The sequence below is a fragment of the Podarcis gaigeae genome (assembly GCF_964106915.1).
Source record: "Podarcis gaigeae genome assembly, chromosome: 5".
Classification (NCBI taxonomy): domain Eukaryota; kingdom Metazoa; phylum Chordata; class Lepidosauria; order Squamata; family Lacertidae; genus Podarcis; species Podarcis gaigeae.
Window position 1 is genome coordinate 57,543,287 of NC_139681.1, and position 12,516 is coordinate 57,555,802.

At 45.9% G+C, this 12,516-nt stretch overlaps 2 protein-coding genes across 2 annotated transcripts; one reads left to right on the forward strand and one right to left on the reverse strand.

The window, feature by feature from the left end:
* Nucleotides 1-237: 237 nt before the first annotated feature.
* MRPL43 (mitochondrial ribosomal protein L43) lies at nucleotides 238-3,683 on the reverse strand. The gene is made up of 3 exons (XM_083738084.1): nucleotides 3,238-3,683; nucleotides 1,261-1,367; nucleotides 238-891 (listed from the first exon to the last, which is right to left on the reverse strand). The coding sequence occupies exons 1-3, from the start codon at nucleotides 3,366-3,368 to the stop codon at nucleotides 662-664; spliced, it is 468 nt and encodes a 155-aa protein (XP_083594210.1). The 5' UTR covers nucleotides 3,369-3,683; the 3' UTR covers nucleotides 238-661.
* An 8-nt stretch (nucleotides 3,684-3,691) lies between these two features.
* On the forward strand, nucleotides 3,692-10,205 carry TWNK (twinkle mtDNA helicase). The gene is made up of 5 exons (XM_083737953.1): nucleotides 3,692-5,474; nucleotides 6,101-6,341; nucleotides 6,555-6,662; nucleotides 7,241-7,382; nucleotides 8,503-10,205. The coding sequence occupies exons 1-5, from the start codon at nucleotides 4,268-4,270 to the stop codon at nucleotides 8,839-8,841; spliced, it is 2,037 nt and encodes a 678-aa protein (XP_083594079.1). The 5' UTR covers nucleotides 3,692-4,267; the 3' UTR covers nucleotides 8,842-10,205.
* Nucleotides 10,206-12,516: the final 2,311 nt, after the last annotated feature.

Sequence of the window (12,516 nt, forward strand, 5' to 3'; positions counted from 1 at the left end):
TGAGTGCCTGACATGCAGGGCACACCACGGGTTAAGGTGCCACATGCAGGTTTGGCCATCTACAAACATTTAGCCCTCCATGCTTGAGCTGAACACTAAAACAGGGCTTAGGAAACAATTATCACGGGCAACGCAGCTTCCAGTGAAGAGAGGAATTCACAATTAGTACTCTACTGACTTAAGCATTTGCAACTCAAGGCATGTTCATTAGCAAGAAAGCCCTCAGAGAACCTTACAGGTAGTTCCATCCATTTATTTCCAATTCCGGCAAGAGTAGCATTAGTCAAGGATAACATTCAGCACAAAACATGGATAAGACAAGCTACCAGCACAAGTAGCTGGTGGTGTAGAGAACAGTTGCCTCTAAAGTCTCTGCCACTCTCTTGAGGAGGAGGAGGAGCCAGTCCCATCCAGTTCTAGGCCTTGTTCACCATTGACCTGGGCTGGCCTGCAACTTAGCTGATAAAACACAACAAATCAGGTAGGAAACTGTCCCATGTCAACATACAGTAGTTTGGAATCCTTTCAAAGCCCATTTCTTTCAGGAGAGGGATGATATTCTTCCTCCAGTTGAATTATATCAACGTAGCTTTATGATCTTGGCCTGGATACAAGAAATTCCCACTCACAAAAGCCCCGGGCGGTTTGTACCATTGTAGATTTAGTTTTTGGGGGGCTGCAGAAGCTGCTGACCCACAGCTTCCACATTGAGCTTGCTGGGCTTATTTGTGAATGGGTGCCACTGGCCTTGGATACTGGGATTATCTGTATGGAAAGGCTTTCGGATACGGATGATCTCCAGGCCAGACTGGCCTGCCAGCTTCTGGATGACCTTTGCAATCTCATCCACTGTCTTGCTGGTTAAACACTCTACCTTCACGGTTCCATTCACTAGAAAGAAAATTAGGTGGATAAAATGTGGACCAATTCTTTTTCTGTTTGGAGAAATAAGATTCCCTGGGCACTTATACCCAAATCCCAAGGATTTTTTGCTGATGAACCTCAATAAATCCACACATCCACCCTCTTACTCCTGAATGTTACAAACTAAGGCCTGATTTACAGCTCCTTGGTGTGTAATTCTTTCAGCAGATAGCACACATCAATTGCTGCTGAGGGTTGCCTTAGAAGCCTTGTTTAGATAGGGTGCACCCTCCCTGCTGATTTTTAGGAGCAAGTTCCACAGGAAATGCCAATAACAGCTAACACCAATCTCTCGTTAACATGTCTCTAATGCAAAGCTGCATTTTCTATACTTACTGTATTCAGCAGTCAATGTAGGGACCCTGCACTGCTTTGGAGCAACGTAGAACACAATCCCAGGGTTCTGCCTGGCAAAGTCCACCACCTTTTCTTCAATGTATTCTCTAGAACAAAAAAGAAAGGAGTCACTGAGGTATTTAAATAACTGTTCTTATGAACAATTGAAGGAGAGCTCAGGAAAAGCTGCCACCACCATCTGCAATTGGGGGACTTCAACTGCAGTAATTCCCATTGGGCAGCATTGAAATCTACATAAACTGCAGGCCAGGTAAATATTTCTTCATTAACTATTCTGTGATTCTATACAAAATTATTCAGAACAACAGAAAGGACAGGCAATTCCCTTCTGGCAGCCACCTACACACCTAAAACAGTTAGCCCAAATATTTAAAATATTAGTAGCATAAATATATGGTACTAGGCAGGCACCCTAGTTATAGTGTTAAAAATGCCTGCTAAAAATATTATTTCAACAGGCCTATCCCAACACATAGTTGGGATATACGATTTTAATGTTCGCTAATTTTATCTGTGTTTTACTGATAATTGTTTTATGTGCATGGCTTAGAGGGTCCCCCCCCCATTAAGCAGTTTAAACATTTTTCAGAACAGATGAAAACGACCAGATTATAGTATGCCAGAAATAGAAAGCAAGTGGGGCACTTTCTAGAGATGCATGAAAGCCAAAGACTTCAGTTTCATAAATACATACTCTTAATAAGCAAAAAAATATTCAAAGCCATCAACCAAGTCAAATCTTTATTGCTCTTGGACATTACTTTATTAATATGAGTCAGTAATATTTCTACCTGAATACAGTGGTACCTCGGGTTAAGAACTTAATTCGTTCTGGAGGTCCATTCTTAACCTGAAACTGTTCTTAACCTGACGCACCACTTTAGCTAATGGGGTCTCCCGCTGCCGCCATGCTGCGGTGGCGTGATTTCTGTTCTCATCCTGAAGCAAAGTTCTTAACCCAAGGTACTATTTCTGGGTTAGTGGAGTATGTAACCCAAGGTAACACTGTACCAGCCACCTGATGTATAAAGACCCTCTTCCACAAAACACACAATTTCTCATATGCCTTGAAAACCTATTTGATACTGAGCTATAAAGCTAAATGTCTAATGTTTTGATTTCTATATTAAGGAGTTTTTATAGTTTTGTGCAGATTAGGTCATGTTTTGACTATATAAATGTTTTAAGTTTTGTATCAAACTAGTATATATTTTATTGAATGACATTGAATACATTGCAGCAGCCTTTGGCTATAAGCAATAAACTTGACCGACTGACTGACACACATGTATCCCCCCCCCCCATCCTAATCTGGAAACTTCAAACTGAATTTCAAGGCCCTAAAAAGTAAGAATTCAGTGACCCCCTTGGCTCAGATATGAAAGTCAATACAGTATTCCAGTGGCTATTCCTCTTCCCTCCTCCTCCCTCTTTCTTTTTTTGCACCATGTATTTTACCTTTTAAGGGGGGGGGCAGGGACTGTCTCTTTTTAAATTGAACTATACTTACTTATCATAAATGTGCAATATAAATTTTTACTTATCAGTCAGTCAATAAGAACTCAATAGTGCTACACAGTGCTTTTTTCTTTAAAAAATGTTTAGGGGAACTCTCATTTTGACTCAAGAAAATACCCTTTTATAGTTCAAATCGGGGTAAATAAATACTACAGTAAAAGGACAAAAGTATTGTACGAAGATTCACAAATGTTTAGGGGTATGCGTGCCCCTGCGTCACCCCAGGGGGAAAAAAACCTTTTTGGGAGCCTCTCGGCTGAAGGGCAGGGTGAAAACGGCCCACGACTGCAAAGACAGGCTGCAGCGTCCGCGTTGCGCAGAGCCGAAGAGTCAAGCCCTGCTCGAATTCCTTCTATGGAGGGGACCAGCAAAGGGCGCTCCGGTGAAGCCAGAGCCCCGGCACCTCTTTGCGGGGGGGGGGGGAGGGAAGCAGCCTACCTGGCGCCCCGCGAGCTCTGCGCATCCCGGCTGACCGTCAAGGTGAGGCGCTGCAGCTGCCCCACGTAGCGGCCCACTCCGTTCCTCAAGACGCTGGCTAGGAAGCGGCTCGGGGTGCCTCGGCCGGTCATGGCAGATGAAAGCGGGATGGGAGCAGGTTGGCCGCCTCCCTCTCCTCCTCACCGGAAGGAGAAGCAGCGGAGGAAGTGACGCAGAGGGCGCTAGCGCCCTAGAGCTACTTGGAGGGAAAATCCAACGAAGGCCCTGGCGGTCACTTTTTACGCCCGTCTTTTCTTTGCCTGCCTGTATAATAGCCAAAGTCAGCGCTAGTCTGTGCACTTAGAAACGCCTCACGCGCTATTATACACTCGCCAGGTGCTAAGGTGGGAATGACGCCTCCATTCTTTCCTATCTCTATATGCCTGGCTCGACGTTTGAGGCCAGGAAGTGACGTTTCCACGTTGTGTTGTTGTTCCGGGGCGCGGCGATCGCGCGCTGTCTGCAGCCGCACGTGGGGGGAAGGATGATGCTCGATCCGAGACAGGCGCGGAGTTCTCCCATCGCGCGGTGACAGGAGGGCGGGAGGGAGGGCAGGGAGGTCGAGTTTGGGGGCAGGTGCTGCTTGTTGCAGCGGATCGGGCTTCCTTCAAAGCGGCCGGTTGTCGGGGGCTGAAATCTGGGGCTGCCGTCTCTTTGCCCATCGCAAGGCAAAGCGGGGTTATGCGGCGGGACTTGCGCCGCAAGCGAGGAAGCGGCGAGAGGGCGAGTCCCTGCGAGGTGGTTGGGGTGGCCGGGAGGGAAGCGGCGAGACGGAGGAGGGGATGGTTGAGGACGGTGTTGTTTCTCTGACGAAGGCGGTGCGCGCGCTCGTGTGATTAGGAGGGAGAGGTATTATAGCAAGTCTCGATATGGGAGAGGTTGCTCTTGGGGGAAGGTTTCCCAGCAGAAGTTTTTAGTGTGCCAGTCTGGAAGGTTACTGCCTTGAGAGGATGCTCTTGGCAGGCATCTTTCTGCCACTGGTACAGAAAAAATGTGGTTCCTCACTCGCTCCTTGTGCAGTCTTTCAAGCCACTGGCCCCTTAGGGGCAGGCTGATCCTTGCAGGGAGCAAATCCTGCAGATCTTACAAGAAAGAGACGCTTCCGTCCCCAGAAGGGCCGATCCCCCCAGTTTCAGTCACAGAGATTCGCCAGTATCTGAGGGCGCAGGGCATCCCCTTTCATGATGGCTATAGTTGTCTTCACGTGCCCAGTATTTTTGTGGAGGAGCAGCAGCAGGTCCGCCATAGCTACAGCCTCTTCATCGACAAGACCACTGGCCGCTTTTTGTGCACAGCTTCATTGGCTGAAGGTAACTGGCAAGACTTTCAGGCCAGTGTAGAGTTGCGACATAAAGGGATGGCTGTGGGTGGCCTGGAAGAGGCCAGTGGGCAAAGAGACCAAGATGGGAAAGATGCCATGCATATATGGGAACGAGCCCTGCCTCTCTGGGAACTGCTGGATGAGCAGGAGACGCAGGAGGCCAAGGCTATGTTCGGCATTTCCAATGTCTCAAATGCCACACTCAAACGGTTTGGAGTACGTTACTTGCGGACAGCGCGGACCTTGGTTTTCCCTTGGTTCAGCCCCCGTGGCACCAGCCTGAAGGGGTTAAAGCTTCTGGGAGTTGAGCGCCAAGGGGAAATGGTGCACTATGTGGAGAACACCCTACCTCGCCCTGCGGCCTATCACAACCTTTTTGGATTGCCTCTGATCAGCCGACGAGATACAGAAGTTGTACTGACTGGCCGTGAGCTGGACACATTAGTGCTGCACCAGGTGACTGGGCTACCCACTTTGGCCCTGCCCCGGGGGATTTCCTGCCTCCCGCCAGCCCTTCTCCCCTACTTAGAACAGTTCAAGCGGATCACCCTGTGGTTAGGGGAGGACCTCCGCTCCTGGGAAGCTGCCAAACTCTTTGCCCGCAAGCTGAACCCGAAGCGTTGTTCTTTGGTGCGGCCAAGTGACCAACAACTACAGCCCCTGGAAGCTTTCACCCAGGGCATGAACCTCACCAAGATTCTGCGCTCCGCTCTACCAGCCGGCCACAAGTCCATCATTTCATTTCGCCAGCTGCGGGAAGAGGTGCTTGGGGAGCTGGCCAATGTGGAGCAGGTGTCAGGTGTCAAGTGGGCTCGTTTTCCAGAACTGAACAAACTCCTCAAGGGCCATCGAAAAGGGGAGCTCACTGTATTCACAGGTGTGTAGCTATGTGGTTTGTGGCACTTTAACTCTCATTCTCCATTCTCTCTCTCTCTCTCTCTCTCTGTGTGTGTGTGTGTGTGTGTGTGTGTGTGTGTGTGTGTTCCCTTGTAAATCTCAGCTGGATGTCTTCCCTAGGGCCTCTTCAAAGGATACTGCCAGTAGCTGACTGACTTTTCATTCACAAGTCATTTACAATCAAAGGCTTATTGAGTGTTCAATTGAGCCTTCAATGATGCAGTATGCTTTACTACTGTGTGGTTCTTGGCTTTTTGTTGTTGTTGTAATGCCTGCTTGCCAGCTCAATGACTTGCTGCAGAGTTGGGCTACCTCAATCTGGTGGCTCTTGAGCTGTCCGTTTTTTCCTTCAGGAATGTAAGGAGTCTAACCTATATTTTGCTATTTTCTGCCTTGGACCAATTTTCATGTCCCTACTTGCCATGAATTCTGATTGCCGTTATTCCCACTAAATAACTGTGTTTTTTTTTGTTTACATCTGAAGTGGGTGGTCTTTCAGAAGAAAGGGCGTGTTGGTCTACACATGAAAACTCAAGGTGAAAACCATCTATCCTGTAGGTTGCAACAGCCTGTCCTCATATTAATTTTATCCTGTCTGTGGAACAGGCCCAACGGGCAGTGGGAAGACAACCTTCATCAGTGAATATGCCTTGGACCTCTGCACACAGGGAGTGAACACTTTGTGGGGCAGCTTTGAGATCAACAATGTGCGCTTGGCCAAGATCATGCTTACCCAGTTTGCCATGGGGAGGCTGGAAGAGCAGCTGGAAAAGTATGATGAGTGGGCAGACAAGTTTGAGGATCTTCCGCTCTACTTCATGACTTTCCACGGGCATCAGAATATCAAGTAAGGTTCAGGGTGGCAGCTTCCCTCCTGCATGTCATGGCTTAATGTTCTTGATGTGATGCAGTGGTGGGCATGAAGCAATGTTCTACTTGTTCAGATGCTAAGGCCGCATTCCTGTTCATATTTCCATGTGTGACCCTTATTTCAATCATTCCTTTTTCAGGACTGATGATGAAAGATGTGTGTGTAATTGTGATGGTCTCTTCCATGCAGGACAGTGATAGACACCATGCTGCATGCTGTGTACATGTATGATATCAGTCATGTGATCATCGACAATCTCCAGTTCATGATGGGCCAGGAACAGCTCAATGTGGACAGGTAAGCTCTCCCCCATGCATTCATCCTTTGGCCTAGACTCTTTTTTTTACAACACTGTATTTCTCCTCTACCTTCTTTTAAAAATGACTCAGTGCGTGACTTATTTATAGTGACCTGAAAATAATTGTAATCCTGCCGGTGCAAACAGTAGTCCTGACTGAGAGTGAATTTCTTCCTTAACCATAGATAAGCATTCTTTTGGTAGTGACAGTAACCACAGTTAGGCCTTCTAGTCCTTTTTATGTTTTATTTTTTGTGGTCATTTTATGGTACTGTATTTGGATTTTAAAAGTTGTACTGTATTTTAAGTGTCTTGTAAGTCACCTTGAGACTTTTTATAAAAAGCAGTGAACATAATAAATAAATAGGAAAATGTTCAAGAGGAAAATAGTGTCTCTCACTATGAAAATGTGCAGTTCTTCTTTTCATCCTCTACTAATATTCTTTACCCCTCTCTAGCAGGTAAACATCAAGTAACCTTTCTTTTCAAATTGTGTTCTTTGCACTTCACTATTCATGTGTCTAATGTAATTACTTTTGCTACAAGGTATATTTATTCCACCATGTTGCCATTCTAGGCTAGCTGTGCAAGACTACATAGTGGGTGCCTTCCGGAAGTTTGCCACAGAAAACAGCTGCCACGTCACCGTGGTCATTCACCCCCGGAAAGAAGATGAAGAGAGGGAGTTGCAGACGGCCTCGATTTTTGGGTCTGCAAAGGTGAGAATTTGTGTGGAAGTGGGCAAATTTGGTCTTTGGAGAGCTTATATTTCCAGCTTAGCTCAAAGTGTGTGTACTTTATCCATAACAATCAAGAGTTCATTGCACCACACTGTATCCCTAACATAGTGGCTGTTGGAATTGCTAAGTCTGGTATGCAGTTCTCTGTCCCTTTGATCCCTTCTGGCTATAGTGGGTAAGGGTAACCTGTGGACCTTCAGATGTTGTTGGGCTACCACTTCCATCACCCCTGGTTATCCTGGATGGGGCTGATAGGAGTTGGCGGCCAACAGCATCTTGAAAACCACAGGTTCCCCATGTCTGGCCCATAAGAATCCATTTTTTCTGCATATTTGGGGTGGTCTAACTAGGCAACCCATAGTCAGATGATTTAACCATCTTCTGCCTAGCAACTCCTAGTGACAGAGGTAGGACGGCTTCAGTTGGCACCCTTTGATGTACTTGTGCTTAATTTTCTCCCGTTACAGTCAGTGGGATTAAAGTGCTTACAGTGGTACCTCGGGTTACATACGCTTCAGGTTACATACTCCACTAACCCAGAAATATTACCTAGGGTTAAGAACTTTGCTTCAGGATGAGAACAGAAATCATGCTCTGGCAGCGTGGCGACAGCAGGAGGCCCCATTAACTAAAGTGGTGCTTCAGGTTAAGAACAGTTTCAGGTTAAGAAGAGACCTCCGGAACAAATTAAGTGCTTAACCCGAGGTACCACTGTACTTGTTTATCAAATTGCATTGTTCTCACTTTTAAAGAGAAGTGCCATTATTTTTCATCCAATGAAGATACCTACATTGTGGTTCTTGATCCTTAGCTGGCTGGAAGAGCTGAGAAAAGTACTGCATGTCTCAACTTGTTGCAAATTGTTTCTTGAGGGGAAAACTGTGCAGATAACCTGGGGAAAGTACAGCAAGATCACCTGACTGGCCTAAGACCCACCACATTCAGTACAATTGTATTCATATCGCATATACTCTAAATCTGCTTCTTTTTTAGCTGCAGGCTCCTTCTACTCATACTGCTGTGCTACATTACATGCTGTACAAAATGGCTGCCCCTTCTCCCCTCAAACAATAACTTTCCCTCTGCGTCTCTTGCGCAGGCCAGCCAGGAAGCTGACAACGTGCTAATCCTGCAGGACAGGAAGCTGGTGACAGGCCCAGGAAAGCGCTATCTACAGGTCTCCAAGAATCGCTTTGATGGGGATGTGGGAGTCTTTCCCCTGGAGTTCAGAAAAGCATCCCTCACCTTTTCTACCCCCGTCAAAGGCAAAGCCAAGCTGAAGAAGGTAAAGGATGACAATGGTGTGCCTGCCAAGAAACCAGCAGGTGCCAGTGGAGCTTCGAAGAAGCAGAGGTCCCAGTCCCCCAGCAGCACAGCCTCTGCCCCAGGGACCTCTCCTGATGAGCCCATCAAACCAGGAGGAGGAGGAGGTGTGTAGGACTTGGAAAAGGGTTGGAAGCCAGCAAAATCACTGCCTCACATCTGATCATAGGAATAATCATTGGACTGCAAAGAAAGGCACTGGCGGGATATTTCCTGCTTGGTTGCCTGTTTTCCGTTGGGATAATGTGCTGGAAATCTGTATGACAAATCTGTGGGGTTGTCACAGGATTTCCAGTATCCTTTTACTAATCAAGCAATAATCTGGAGAGGAAACTTAAATACCTGCCTCATGCCACCCAAGAGGCAACTCTTGGGTGGCTCCATTTGTGCAACACAGAGGAGATTGTGCTGTCGGTGCAGGGATGTAGCTTTGTTTTGCCGTCTTCGGCTTAGCCTTGGCCTGGACTCAGTAGCTGCAAAGAGTGAAGACTATATCAAAAGGAACATTGAAAGTACTTCCAAGTTGTTTTGTGTATTTCTTGCACTCGTATGCATACAGAAAAATGGTTTGCTGCAGCCTAGTAAAGTGTTAGATCCCTGGCATGGGATCAGAGGGCACTTGCTGTACGCACATGCATTGTAAAAATCACTGGTTAAAATTGCAATTGTTGCAACAGGAACTGTGCTTTCTCTCCTAATATCAGGGCTTGAATTAAAGTGAGAATGGTTAAATTGAGCTGAGGAGGAGTCAGCAAATCCTGAGATTTAAATGAGCCGTGGGTTCGGCAAAGGGGATTGACAAAGCACTTAGCTGTGGAGGTTGAGTAAACGGTTGGCACAAAGGTAAATCGCTCTGAAATGCCCTTCCTTCCTTCAAATTATTTCTTATATGCCTGTTCCTTACTGGCTCTGGATTTTACTGTTCTAGCCTAATGTGAGTTTGGGAGAGGAGATTACTTGAAGGAAAAACCACACTATTAATGTATTCCAAAGGGGGCTGTTGAAATGCTGTCATTAAGAAAAGTAGCAACTTTGTTGAAAAAGCCTTTTCTAAAGCATTCATGGTTCTATCAAACTTTTGGATCGATCTCCCTGGTTTTGAGGCTGAGTGGGTTTGGGTTTTGTTCACTTTAGTTTTAGCACCAAGAGATACCTCTGTTTAGGATATAAACATGTAGAAATGCTGCTTTTTGAAAGCCTATCTCACAACTGACTCTGATCAATGCATAAGCTGAAATGCTTATGGAAGTAAAAGTGTGTTCCCTCAACCTTTATGACTTTAATAAACTGAATGACTCTTATGGGGCGGAGGGGCAGGAATCCAAACTAATTCTGACTGTGATTTGGTTTGGCCATGCACACACTGTCTTTTAACAGTATTTGAAATTATCTATGCATTCTAGAAATTACGGGTTAATCGACATTGTGTTGGATATTGTGTCATTTATTTAAATTAAAAACAGTACAGTTTGTACTTAATGTGTGCTGTGCCATATACTGTCCACAAGAGGCCAGCCTGTTCAAATGGAAGATTTACATAATACAGTATTCCCAAGCTAACCCACAGTACCTCCATCACGTGCCAAGCACTGGCATGCTTCTTTGAGCTCTGAAATTGCAGACACAAGAGTATAGCAGCAAGTTCACTAAAACAGGCGATTTGTGGTGTTACTAGCAGTATCATCTAGCCTAAGATTCCCTAGATTTAATGTCCCTGATAGATGCTCAACTACTCTTCATAATAATAATAATAATCATCATCATCATCTACAGGTAACTAACTTCCATAACCTTCCAAGTTCTTATTCTTGCAATTAAGAGGATCCCTCACTCAACCCAAATATATATACCGTATTTTTCACTCTATAACACGCACCCGACCATAACACACACGTAGTTTTTAGAGGAGGAAAATCCGTAGGCATGCCACCTGTAGGCATTCCCTCCATAACACGCACAGACATTTCCCCTTACTTTCTAGGAGGAAAAAAGTGAGTGTTATGGTGCAAAAAATAGGGTATATTAATCCACCATGAGCCTCTTTCCTGGTTGTCCTGTTCTGATGTTGCTCAGCAGCTGCTACCCTTTTTCTTTGGGCCTGCATTTTAGCTAGTTAAGAACTTCCGTAATTATCAGCATTGCCTGCAAATGAAAATACTTACTTCAGCCTTTACTCACATGTTTTCCATTCCAGTAACCTGACCTTGTATTTAAGCAACCACTGAATAAGAGCAGACCTCAGAAAGCATAGAAGGACCAGCAGAAGTGATGCAGGAGATGTTTGGGAGTAATAGTTTTTGTGAGACAACATGTAGGGGAGTGGCGAGAGCAACCCTTTTCATCTGATCTTAGGGTTTCAGGGCTTAATTTGTAGGCTATAAGCACTCCTTGACATTGGCTATGCTAACTGCGGCTGATGTGAATTGTAGCCCAAAATGTCTGGAGGACACCAGGTTGAATCAAGGGTTAGTTGAAGGTGATGATTTATGCCATTGCCAATAGAAAAGAGCAGCAGGTCCACACATAGTTTGTTATAATGCCGAGCTCATAATTACCCACTAATGGGATAGCAGCCAAGTGTTTCTTAGATGGACTTCCATCAACCTTTAAATGTATACTTCCTTTTGCATGAACGTGGCTGTGTTGTATCTTTAATCTCTTTTGCCTACTCTGAGTTGGACATCATTTTGGTAAAATGCATGGGGAAATTTAAGAGTTCCATCCTGCACTTTGTAGGAACATTAGGAATCTGCCTTACACTGCATCAGACCTCCAGCCTATATAATTCAGTACGGTCTACAGTCTTCTTCAACCATGGTTCCCCAGATGTTGTGTTGGACTACAACTCCCACCATTGCTGACCACTGGCTTTGATGTAGTCCCAACAACCTCTGGGGCCCAGCACTGGAGAACAGAGATCTGTTGCACTGACTGACAGGAATATTTCCCAGCCCTCCCTGCAGAGCCTGGGGACTGAAGCTGGGACCTTATGCATGCAATGTGTCATCTCTACCCCTTCCTCTCAGTTCTGTCTCATTGGTCCAAGCAGTGCCAATTCTAGCTTTTTGGGGTGGGTGAGTGGGTCTGGACGAAGTGCTGTCAGTGTGCCTCATTCATGAGCATGGTTGCCACTGCCTATTTGCTTACCTTTCCCCTTGGGTCCAATTGGTACCGCCTCCCAGAGGAAAAGAACAAGAAGTGTACAAGCCATTTTTCTTTCTCCTTGCTCCTCTCATTACTTGCTTGCTCAAGGGAGCAGTCAAGCGGAAGATTCAAGAGGCTGCAGAAAGGACAGTTGTTGTTGTTGTGGTTGTTATTATTTTATTATTAATTTATTATTTGTACCTGGGCAGCTTCCACAGAGACCAAAATACACTAAAATGTCACCCATTTAAAACTTCCCTGAACAGGGCTGCCTTAAGATGTCTTCTGACATCTGTAGTCCTCCAGGTGATGTTGGACTCCAACTCCCATCAGCCCTAGCAAGCCTGGCCAATGGTCAGGGATGGTCGAAGTTGTCATCTAAGAGCAGCAGGAGAATCACGCATTCCCCATCCCAGGGCTATCATGAGTGGCAGTGAACCCCCCTGCTCGAGGCATAAGCCCAAAGAGAACTATAAACTGACTGAACTGAAGAGTTGCTGAATTAAACGGCATCCCTGTCAATCTGGTTGCTGAAATATAAAAGGGTGCAGTCGCTTCTTGTGTAGAGCTAACGTGGGGTCTGGAGAGGAAGTCTTGGCATTTTGTTGAATGTCTGGCGCCCAAGGCCTCTTGTGCCATTTTGTTG